The following is an 11,279-nucleotide window of genomic DNA, read 5'->3' on the forward strand; positions in this document are numbered from 1 at the left end:
ACTTCCTACTGTATGAGTGACCAGTCAGTGAGAGGATGTGAAGGTAGCTGTAACACAGGTGCAGTGGAAGTGTCATATCAATGCACCTGTTATGCAGGTGACTGCCCCTCCCTGTCATGTGCTTCTGTCAGGTCTGTCTGTCTGTCTGTCTCTCTCTCTGTCTGTCTGTCTGTCTGTCTGTCTCTCTCTCTGTCTGTCTGTCTGTCTGTCTGTCTGTCTGTCTGTCTGTCTGTCTGTTCCTTTGTCGAAGGATCTCAAGACCAGTCGTAATGTGCAATTATACATACAATTATTATAGAGAATAGAGAAATAAATATGATGAGTTTGTGTGTGTGTGTGTGTGTGTGTGTGTGTGTGCGTGCGTGTGCGTGTGTGTGTGTGTGTGTGTGTGTGCGCATGCGTTTGCTTGCATGCTACAGTAATAACTTGTTTCAGAGGCGTGTCCACTGAGTCCAAGGTGTAATCTTTTCCATGACACACGTCAACAGGCAGCTACAAACACACGCACACACACACACACACACACACACACACACACACACACACACACAGTGGTGTAGTCTATTTTTTTCTAGTGGGTATACTGTGATTTTGCCCTCCCAGTCAGAGCGACACCTGTCCCGTAGCGACACCCCATAAGCACCACCACACTCACTTATGCATACAGTATGCATCTACACCAGTCTTTGCTGCCTTGGGGGGGTGGCATGGACTGTACTTGTACATCAAGCTGCCTCACGCTACAGAAACAGGAGATAGGCTCCTGCCCCTTAAGGGCCGTTAGGCTCGAGAACCATCGGTTCTCAAGGCTACTTATGTGGTCTTGACTACCTGTCCACTTTCTCACCTGGTTCTTGCTCTCTCTCTGGTGTGCCGACACCATCCTGCTCCCTCTCATTCTCACCCTCTCTATCCTCCTCTCTCCCTTTTGCTGTCAACCAAAAGGCAAATATAACAACCGGAGTATTTATCATTTAATAAGAGGTATACATTGAATTCATATCAAATCATAACATCATTCTAATTGAATATTGGGTTGCTGTGGGCAATGCAGTCAGATACTGTCTTTACTTACTCTCTCACCTGTAAGAAAATCGTATGTACAAAAACCAGACAATTCCAATGAGTGAGGGTTTGTTCCAATGCTTCTACTATAATGTGTGTTCCAATGCTTCTATTTATACTGTAAATATACGATTATGGTATTACCATAAAGCCTAATTCTAGCAGAATAAGAAAGATTGTATATCTACTTTAAGTAAAATAATGAAGTGCATCTAGTTATCTCTTTAGCTGGCATGTGTGCAAGGGCCTTAGCTCATCTAATCACCTCTGAGCTAGCTAGCTCGCTTGCTAGTTCTTTGACACTATTATTCACACCATGAAACTATAATCTTTCTAGTCACAATAATAACGACTAATTTGAACCAACTTTCTCTGTCAGAACACAGTAATTTATATTTGCTAACGTTTCAACTTGCTTACTTTCTTCTGCAGAGCTTTGACCCTGCAAAAACTCTCTCGCGTCGCACGCGCACACTCACGCAAAAACAAAACAAAACCAAAACATTCTCCAGCGCGGCACGAAGCGAAGTGTGGAGGTAGGTCTGGCCCGCCGCCCACCCCAAGGCAATTGTAGGGGAAATACTCAGAGCATTCTGAACGACTGGTTATGTGATAACAAACATGTCGGAAAGTTCGATGTAAGTGCTTCGTAACACAGACGGGGTGAATTTTATGAATAAAAGTGTGAACGTTCTGTCACAAAACGCTGTTACGTATCCTCGCGTATTTTTAAGTAGGTATACGCAAATCCTTGTCCTTTCCTAGTGGGTATACGGCGTAGTCCTGCGTATCACGTAGACTACACCACTGCACACACACACACACACACACACACACACACACACACACACACACACACACACACACACACACACACACACACACACACACACAGACATGCACTCACTCACTCATTATGGTTCTGATTAATTTGCAAGTAGCGTGGTAATTTTTTCAAACTTTCTCAAACTTGTTAGGGACCGGAATATACTTCTTATGTACCAAGTGTTGGCATCTCTAGGACAAACGATTCAAATGGCCTCTCACAGTTGACAACTTCTACGTGTTGCTATAGCGCCCCCTTCTGGATTTTTGTTTTACGAAAATGCACTTGTGGTGCAATGCTGTCTTGACAAAAACCAAACACAGATTCCCGGTTGACACTGCTGGGTGGGGATTGTTTAAGTCATTCAGTCGTGTTCTTCGTTGTTTTTGTTTTGCGTGCGTGCATGCGTGAGTGTGTGTATGTTTCGCACACTAACGGCTAATCAGAGTCATTTTACTCCGCTTTTCCATTGACCGGCCCGGGTCGGGTCAGGTCGGGTCGGGTCGGGTCAGGTCGGGTCACTTTTGATCTGTTCTGTTTCCATTACACAAACCGAACCGGACTAGTAGGAGGAGTCGTCGATAGTAGGCGGAGTTACGCGTCACACGCAGCCTGGCAAAAAGCTTCCGGGTGTACACAGCAGTGATTTTTTGGGAGAGAAAGAGAAAGAGAGAGAGGAAGCTATGTACACATAATAAAGTCATGTTTTTTGAACCCTTAAAACCACTGCCTTCACTTGTCTGCTTTATGAACTGTAGTATCATCATCGGGAAACGCAGACAAGACGCGAATCTACCGGAATTTGACTCATGACACAGCCGGTGTTATTCACAGACAAACACGGTGCCGTTTGCGGGTTAATAACTTCGGTTTACCGGGGGTTAGGATAACAATTCAAACGTGTCCGGAAAGAGGAGAAGCCAGGGAATTCAAAAGTTTTTGAATGGAGTCGATCATCCACTCCTATCACCGTGGACACAGCGCGGAGCGAATTCCCTGTTAAAACCGGCATTTGACTCATGAGTGAATGGTGAAAATGGCTGGACGGCTGCTGGCGAACTCCCGGTTCATCGAGTTTACGGTTAAAAGCATAACTTCTCGGGGTGTCAGCGCGGTGGTTAAGGGCTCAAAATGACCGTAGACAGATGGTGAAGTTAGCAAAGGAGTATTGTGTTTTTTTTACCACCTCCACAGCCGGTGTTATTCACGGACAAACACGGTGCATAATAGCGATTTTTGTGTTGTGCTTGTTGTAAATAAAAGTTATATGATTCATTGAAATGACATTAAACTAAGATAATACGATGGTCAGCATAATTTTCCGAATCTTTATTAATAAGCTATTACAGAAAATGTAGTGACATTTTCCTAGTGAATGTGGTATTTTCAAGATGGCGGTTGTGAAGAAATAATATGGGATGGGACATGGGATGACGATTGTCCATTGACCAATCAACGGTGTGGGACCTGGGACCTGGGACCCTGGGACCCTGCTCGGATGTGGTACCTGGGACCTAGGACTGAAGCGACCCGGACCGACGAATGGAAAAGGGAACCGAAGCGGGCAGACCTAGGTCAGCACCAGGTCGGCACCAGGTCTGCATCGTAGTGGAAAAGCGCCATGTTTCCCTGTGCATGTTCTCTCTCTCTCTCTCTCTCTCTCTCTCTCTCTAGCCTTTTCTCAATTGTTAGGAACATCTAGCCAGCTAGCTAACGCTATAACACTGACCTGCTCGAACCTGCTGAAAACCTTGAGGTCCAGTTAAGCCTAATAGCTTACGTTAATATAGACTCGGTGTAGCTAAGAGAAGCTGCTCTGACACAGAATACAATAACGTTAGCAAAAAAAAAACTGTTACATGAACCATCACATGTATGAGCCTAAACAATACACCAGCCACAGTGCATATTACATTTAGCTTCACCAAAGCAGAAAAAGAGCACTGCACAGCCACAGTGTAATAAATGTGTCTTACCTTCATGTAGTTAGCAGACTACTAAGTAGTTTGTTTTTCTCTACAACCCAGTCAATCATTCTCTCCCTCGTCGTCTCCCTCTACCACAAGTTCAATGTTAGTCCTAGTGCTAGTTGAGGAGTGTTGCTAGCAGCACCTGCTTGCTGCGCAAACAGATAGGTTATATTCGTTAATTCCCCTTTGATTTGTCCCTCTTTTTCTCTGCCCCACCCTTTGGTCGTCATTTCGTTCTTATATTCGATTCTTCTTCTTCTTCTACTCGAGTTATCTAGCGTTGCGTAGCAAACTGCGACACTTTAAATGAATGTGCAATAACACTATGTGCAATATGACAACCCTCAGGTACATAAGATTCAGAGATAGGAAATGTTAGAATAGGTATAGCATAGCATAGAGTACAGCACAGTGTTTTATTTGTATAGTATAGTGGATAGTGTACATAGCCTTTATTTATGTAAACCAGCTCCTTTCCCTTCTTGTTGATTTATTTTTATTTATTTATTTTATTTTTAGTATTTTATTTTTTCTCTCTTTCCTAGCACCAGGGGAGCCCCCCCTCCCAAATTTCGTTGTTTGGTACCTGTACTATATCAATGACAATAAAGACCATTCATTCATTCATTCATTCATGAGAATATTCGTTAGGCCCTGGGCATGCGCAGAACTGCGCGGGCGGCCCGGGCCGATATAAAATGTGTTGGGCCGCGGTCTGCTGAAATAAGTTATTTTCAATGAAAACCACCAGAGACAAAATTACAAATATTATTATTAATTTATTTATTTTTTACATTTTTTAATAATACATTCTGAGTGGCTCAGAGTCTCGCGGCCCTCCTGGCATTTGCCCGGCTTGCACGATGGCCAGTCCGCCACTGCGTGTAATAGTGAAAACGCATTGGAGAGAGGAGAAGATCTAGATAGATAGGTTCAGAGGAGAGAGGAGAAGATCTAGGTTTCCCCTCCTATGTATTTTCGTTTTGAGGACTAACTTGAGTGGAGGATGGAGGAGAGCACGCGATGACTCGTTTTCCTACCTATTGCACGCTCCCTCAAAACTTGTGACATCTGTGGCATTGTGCTGTGTGATAAAACTGCACATTTTAGAGTGGCCTTTTATTGTGACCAGCCTAAGGCACATCTGTGCAATAGTCATGCTGTCTAATCAGCATCTGGATACGCACCTGTCAGGTGGATGGATTATCTCGGCAAAGGAGAAGTGCTCACTAACACAGATTTAAACACATTTGTGAACACAATTTGAGAGAAATAGACCATTTGTGTACATAGAAAAAGTCTTAGGTCTTTGATTTCAACTCAGTGTTGTGTTTATATTTTTGTTCACTGTATTTTAGAAACATAGAGCTTCCCATTGGTTGATTCTGATACTCTACAGATACTTTAAGTGTGAAACTTGGGTATCCTCTCTCTGCAACTTTTTTGCAGAGTTTCCAAGTTGAAATGTCTGAGCTTCCATGTTCTGACATAGAAGTTAAATCTATGCACTACAGTCAGGGCAAAGGTGGGTGTGGTTATTATCACTCTTAACCAATTGGGTGCAGTACGGTAGGTGTGGTTGAATCACACTGTCTCAGGAGGAGCTCACCTCCGTCCCTGCAAACACCTGTATTGGAGCAGGTTTGGCTGATCTTGTCCGGCTGCTTACCTGAGTCGTCTTACACTAGCAGGTGAGTACGGTGAGTGTTGTATAATTGAATTGAGTGCAAGTGTACATATCAACTTGTTGTTTAAATACTACTATACTGTATAATACTACACCAAGCTGAAAAGAGATTAACAACTAGCTATTATAATTCCTACACAGCGTCTGAAATGTCCACAGTGTTGTTGTCCACATTTTGTACTGTCATTCTTGCACCTGCTTAACAGCATTCCTTTAATAAGATGTTGCTGTGTGACGTTGTCTAACCGGTTGTTGATCCTTCCCCTCCTTGAGATGACAAAGGAGTTCCAGCCATAGAATAAGCATTTGCATGTTGTTGCTCTTGTGTAGTAACAGCCTTCTCAACCCCTGAACTCTGCATTGGTATTACAATACGTGAGCTTAGAATGATAAGGTTCTATCTCCGTTTAGGGCAGTTCAGAGATATTGAGCGTCAAAGTTTTTACATTCCATTATGTTTTGTGAGATGGAACCTTTGCATTTTATTAATTACTAACTCAAAAATGTCAACATTTTTAAAATAACACCACACAGGCATTAATAAACACCTAATGGATCAGATTATGTAAAAAACTAAATTCTGACAAAAATGGAGATAGAACCTTATAATTCTAACGCCACGAATAGCATTGTGATAATACTTTACATTAAGGTTGCCCTTTTTAAAGGATTTATAAATGATTTAGTATGTAACAAACGTGTTAATACAGTATGCAATGTTGTTATTACAGTGCAATAACAGTGTTACTACACAGGAGAAACACAGGGTGTTTCTATTGGTGGATAATCATCCATATAGAACACCAAGCCCAGATGATTCTTAAGGCCAATGCACACGGCCTGTGATTTTGTCGCACGACAACATTCGATTCTCAATTCACACCACCGAAGTGTGTGGGTGTGAATGGAGAATCGAATGTTGTCGTGCGACAAAAACGCATCGCACGCCCTGTGCATTGGGCTTTATCTTCCCTTATTGGCTCTGCTCTGCTTGTGACCTGGACACCTGATTTTATTGATCTGAACAATAAAGTTGATCATTATGTTATCTTATCTTACTATACTCTACTAGGTAACATAGACACGGCTGTTCTAGTGTCAACTGTCACTTAGATCCAACTGTCACTTTCAAATGAACCTCAAGATTCCTGTATATACCCTGTCTAGGTCGTCTCACTCTGGGCACGAGCCATGGCCTCCCTCCTGTCAGAAGAGCAGTTCCAGTGCTGCATCTGTCTGGACATCTTCGTCAACCCCGTGTCCATCCCCTGTGGCCACAACTTCTGCCTCGCCTGCATCAAAGGCTTCTGGGACACCCGGGACACGAGCGAGTGCCCGCTGTGCAAAGAGAGCTTCCGCCTGCGTCCCGAGCTGCGTATCAACCGCGGTTTCGCCGACATCACTGAGCACTTCAAGAGGTCACTGAAGGTCAGGGCCGCCAGTCTGGTGGACGAAAGAAGCACTGATGGCATCAAGGTGGCAGCAGCTGAAAAGGAAAGAGGTCTGTAGTGGTTTTATATCATGTTATACTGGGAAATGTAAGTCTCTGTAGAGTGGGGGCGAAATCTAGCACTCAAGGAAGGCCCATTTCCTTCCTGTAAGGTGTGAGCCAAGATCTGTGGCGCAGTGAACAATTCTCACTATGGACAGGGCCCGTAACTTATGTAATCACATATTTGTATAATATGATTGGTTCCCAAGAATGGTGACCTCATGACCAAGGACAGTTCTATAAATATGAGTCCCACCATTGTTGGGGGCTGGCTTTTTGCTTCCTGATTGCTTCTTGCTGCTGCGCTCATGTAACTTGGCTTAATAAAAGGCCTCTTTGGAGACAATTGATCTAAGCTCTTTGTGCTTTGTAGGTTCTACTAAATCTATTAAAAATCAATTATATCCACAACAGGTCTCCCAAGGGTCAGTTCTTCTTCTGAGCCTGATCCGGTTTCCTGTGACATCTGTGCTGCCGGGAAGAAGCAGAGAGCGGTAAGGTCCTGCCTGGTGTGTCAGGCGTCGTACTGCGACAGTCATCTGAAGCTTCACCAGAGAGAAGCGGCACTGCAGAGACACCGGCTGACGGACCCGGCCACCTTCGCCACGCGAGGCCTGTGCAGGAAGCACGAGCGTCCGCTAGAGATGTTCTGCAGGAACGACCAGACCCTGGTGTGCGTGAGATGTACAGAGAGCGCAGAACACAAGACTCACAACACTGTCCCTATGGAGAGAGAGAGCAAGAAGATCAGGGTAAAAAATAGTTTTGTCTTCCTTCAATTAGGCTGCGTTTACTTTACACTTCCGCCAGGTTAGAAGTGACACAATTCAAAATGTTTTGCTCATATGTGGCACAGATCGGATATGTAACATGTACGTGTACGTGTAAACCTGTGAAAAAGAACATTGAATCTGATATTCTCAGATCCGATTCAGGCCTCAATCAGATACGAATCAGAGATGTGTAATTTCGACTGCGATCTAACAAAGGCATATATAATTCCGATTCCGATTTTGCACGTCATTGAAAATACGACGGTCTTCGGCAATTTGATGACGTTTGACGTGAGTTTCACTCACTTCAACAGTGAAGTGCTCTTTCTTCTTCTCCACCTTAAAATGTGTGCAATATATTTTCACGCACATCAAACATACTTTGGAAAGCAATGGCTTTATATTATAATATATGCAGGTTGTTTCAAGTGTTACGAGTGTAAGCACAGGTATCGGATATGGGTACTTTTAAAAAGTAGATTTTAGAGTAGCAAGCGAGAGAGAGAGACAGAGAGAGACTATCTGGCTTTACTGCACATTGACTGTACTTAACACATTAACACTAGTGAGACAAGTTCACTCTCACTCACACACACACACACACACACACACTGGCTATGTGAGAGGATATATATAGGCACTAAATTGGAACTAGGCATTACGACCTGCGGTGTAAATGCAGCCTTATACCATACATACATAACTGGAGGCTGGTGGAGGTAGACATCAGAGGACAGGCTCATTGTGATGCATGGAATGGAATGGAATCTATTAGGAATTTGTCCAATTGTTAATGTGACAAAAGGTGTTACATATGGTAGGTACTATGTTTCTATGTTTCTGTTTCTCTTAGACTCAAATGAAGAAGACTGAGGCGGAGGTGCAGCAGATGATCCAGGTCAGAGTGAAGAAGATGGAGGAGATCAAACGCTCAGTGGAGCTCAGCAGGGTGAGTTCTGATGTGATATATTATGGTTTGTAGAGCTTTCTACGGAGCCCCCCTGGGGTCACATGGTAGGAAACAATTATTTGATGTGTGAATCTGTTCCCTCGGTTTAGTAATTTGTTAGGGTTAGGGTTAGGCCCTACGAGCCAGAATGATCGCAAGGATTCTAACCCTAACCCTAACGAATTACTAAACCGAGGGAACGGATTACTAAACAGAGGGAACGGATTCACACATCAAATATTTTTTTTCTACCATGTGACCCCAGGGGGGCTCCGTAGCTTTCAAATGCTTGCAAAAGCATAATATGTTATCCTTAATTATTCACACTTGTCATTTCATAGAGAAGCACAGAGAGGGACATAGAAGGCAGTGTCCAACTCTTCGCTAACTTGGTGCGCTCCATCGAGAGAGGCCAGGCTGAGCTCGTTGAGGTGATCGAGGAGAAGCAGAAATCAGCAGAGAGGCGAGCTGAAGGACTCCTCATCGAGCTGGAGCAGGAAGTCACCGAGCTACAGAGGAGAAGCACTGAGCTCGAGCAGCTCTCACACACTGAGGACCACCTCCACCTCCTACAAGTCAGTGTTGGTTTCTCAATATACAGTATATAACACATCAGTATCACACGATGATGCAAAAACTTAAATGTTACATTTTTATGGACCTTTCACATTTTCTGTGTTAGAGTTTCCCATCTCTCAGCACCCGGCTGCCCCCCGCCAAGGACTGGTCTGAGATCAGTGTCCACTCAGATCTGTGTGTGGGGACTGTGAGGAGAACCATGTCTCGGCTAGTGGATATTTGTAAAGACCTCGAGGGAAAACTGTCTGATGTTGGTCTGTATTTTCCTCATTGTTTTTACGGCAAATGTTCAAAGATAAAGATGTTAGAAACATGCCAAACTGACAGCTAACACTTTTTTCACTCTCGTCGTTCCAGAGATGAGAATGGCCCAGCAATATGCAGGTGAGTGTGTGTGCGTGCGTGTGTGTGTCTTTGTGTACAACCTGTTTTTGGTTTATTATAACCTAGAACTGTGTGTGTGAATAAGGGTGTGTGTGTGGGTTTTCTCTTTGCCTAACTTGTGGTCTGAAAATATCATTACTACTTTCAATACATAATCATAATCTTCATTTCTCCACAGTGGACGTGACACTGGATCCAACCACTGCTGCCACGTGGCTTGTTCTATCAGCAGACAGGAAGCAGGTAAGGAGTTCTAGAACTCTTGAAATATCCCAAACTGCCATTCAGGGGGTGGTACGGAGCCCCCCTGGGGTCACATGGTAGAAAAAATGTATTTGATGTATTTGATGTGTGAATCCGTTCCCTCGGTTTAGTAATTCGTTCCCTCGGTTTAGTAATTCGTTAGGGTTAGGGTTAGGGTTAGGGTTAGGCCCTACGAGCCAGAATGATCGCAAGGATTCTAAACCTAACCCTAATCCTAATCCTTGTGATCATTCTGGCTCGTAGGGCCTAACCCTAACCCTAACGAATTACTAAACCGAGGAAACGGTTTCACACATAAAAAAATTAAATTCTACCATGTGACCCCAGGGGGGGTTCGTAGAATGCAGAGGTTGAGTTCATGAACTGGGCATTCGATTCACTCCTTAATTCACCTTTCTGACCCTGCAGGTGAGTCTGGGATACCAGCAGATCCGGACCCTGGCGGAGGACCCGCGGAGGTTCGACTCCTGCGTCTGCGTGCTGGGCAAGCAAGGCGTCACCACTGGGAGGCGCTACTGGGTGGTCAAGGTGGGCGTTGCATATCGACATTAAACACACAACACTTTTACACACAACACACAACATAACACACAACATAACACACAACACTTTACTTTTAGAAACTCATTTTAACACACACTGGGGGCGGCTGTGGCGCAGGAGGTAGAGCCGGCGTCTAATGATCGCAAGGTCGGCAGATCGGCGGTTCGAACCCCGGCTGGCCACATGTCGAGGTGTCCGTGGGGCGAGTCACTTAACCCCAAATTGCTCCCATTGAGTGGACCGGCGCCTTGCATGGCAGCTTGCAGCCATTGGTGTGTGAACGGGTGAACGAGAGGCCGTTGTAAAGCGCTTTGGAATAAGGCTCTATATAAGTGCAGTCCATTTACCATTTTCAATTTTTTTCATGTGTGTATTGTTGTACTCACGCCTGTCTATTTTTTAATTTGTCAAATAAAACAATTATTAATTCCTTCAGCTCTACTCATAGATCTACTGTAATCTCGTGAGCTTAGAATGATAAGGTTCTATCTCCGTTTAGGGCAGTTCAGAGAGATTGAGCGTCAAAGTTTTTACATTCCATTATGTTCTGTGAGATGGAACCTTTGTATTTTATGAATTACTAACTCAAAAATGTCAACATTTTAAAAAATAACACCACACAGGCATTAATAAACACCTAATGGGTCAGATTATGTAAAAAACTCAATTTGGACAAAAATGGAGATAGAACCTTATAATTCTAACGTCACGATCTGTTGATCCAGGTGGGAGACAAGACGGACTGGG

The 11,279-nt window shown here is 43.9% G+C and overlaps 1 protein-coding gene across 1 annotated transcript in view; it reads left to right on the top strand.

The window, feature by feature from the left end:
- Nucleotides 1-6,739: 6,739 nt before the first annotated feature.
- Nucleotides 6,740-11,279, top strand: part of LOC308168533 (E3 ubiquitin-protein ligase TRIM39-like) — a gene marked incomplete at both ends in the record, with an annotated part of 4,998 nt that continues 458 nt past the window's right edge. The window contains 8 exons of the mRNA XM_080543134.1: nucleotides 6,740-7,056; nucleotides 7,471-7,792; nucleotides 8,667-8,762; nucleotides 9,104-9,337; nucleotides 9,445-9,562; nucleotides 9,904-9,968; nucleotides 10,398-10,517; nucleotides 11,258-11,279. The exon at nucleotides 11,258-11,279 is cut by the window's right edge and continues 458 nt beyond it. Of these exons, the coding sequence (XP_080399260.1) occupies nucleotides 6,740-7,056; nucleotides 7,471-7,792; nucleotides 8,667-8,762; nucleotides 9,104-9,337; nucleotides 9,445-9,562; nucleotides 9,904-9,968; nucleotides 10,398-10,517; nucleotides 11,258-11,279 (1,294 nt within the window). The remainder of the gene's footprint in view (nucleotides 7,057-7,470; nucleotides 7,793-8,666; nucleotides 8,763-9,103; nucleotides 9,338-9,444; nucleotides 9,563-9,903; nucleotides 9,969-10,397; nucleotides 10,518-11,257) is intronic.

Source organism: Nansenia antarctica (assembly GCF_963989245.1).
Source record: "Nansenia antarctica genome assembly, chromosome: 12".
NCBI classification, from domain to species: domain Eukaryota; kingdom Metazoa; phylum Chordata; class Actinopteri; order Argentiniformes; family Microstomatidae; genus Nansenia; species Nansenia antarctica.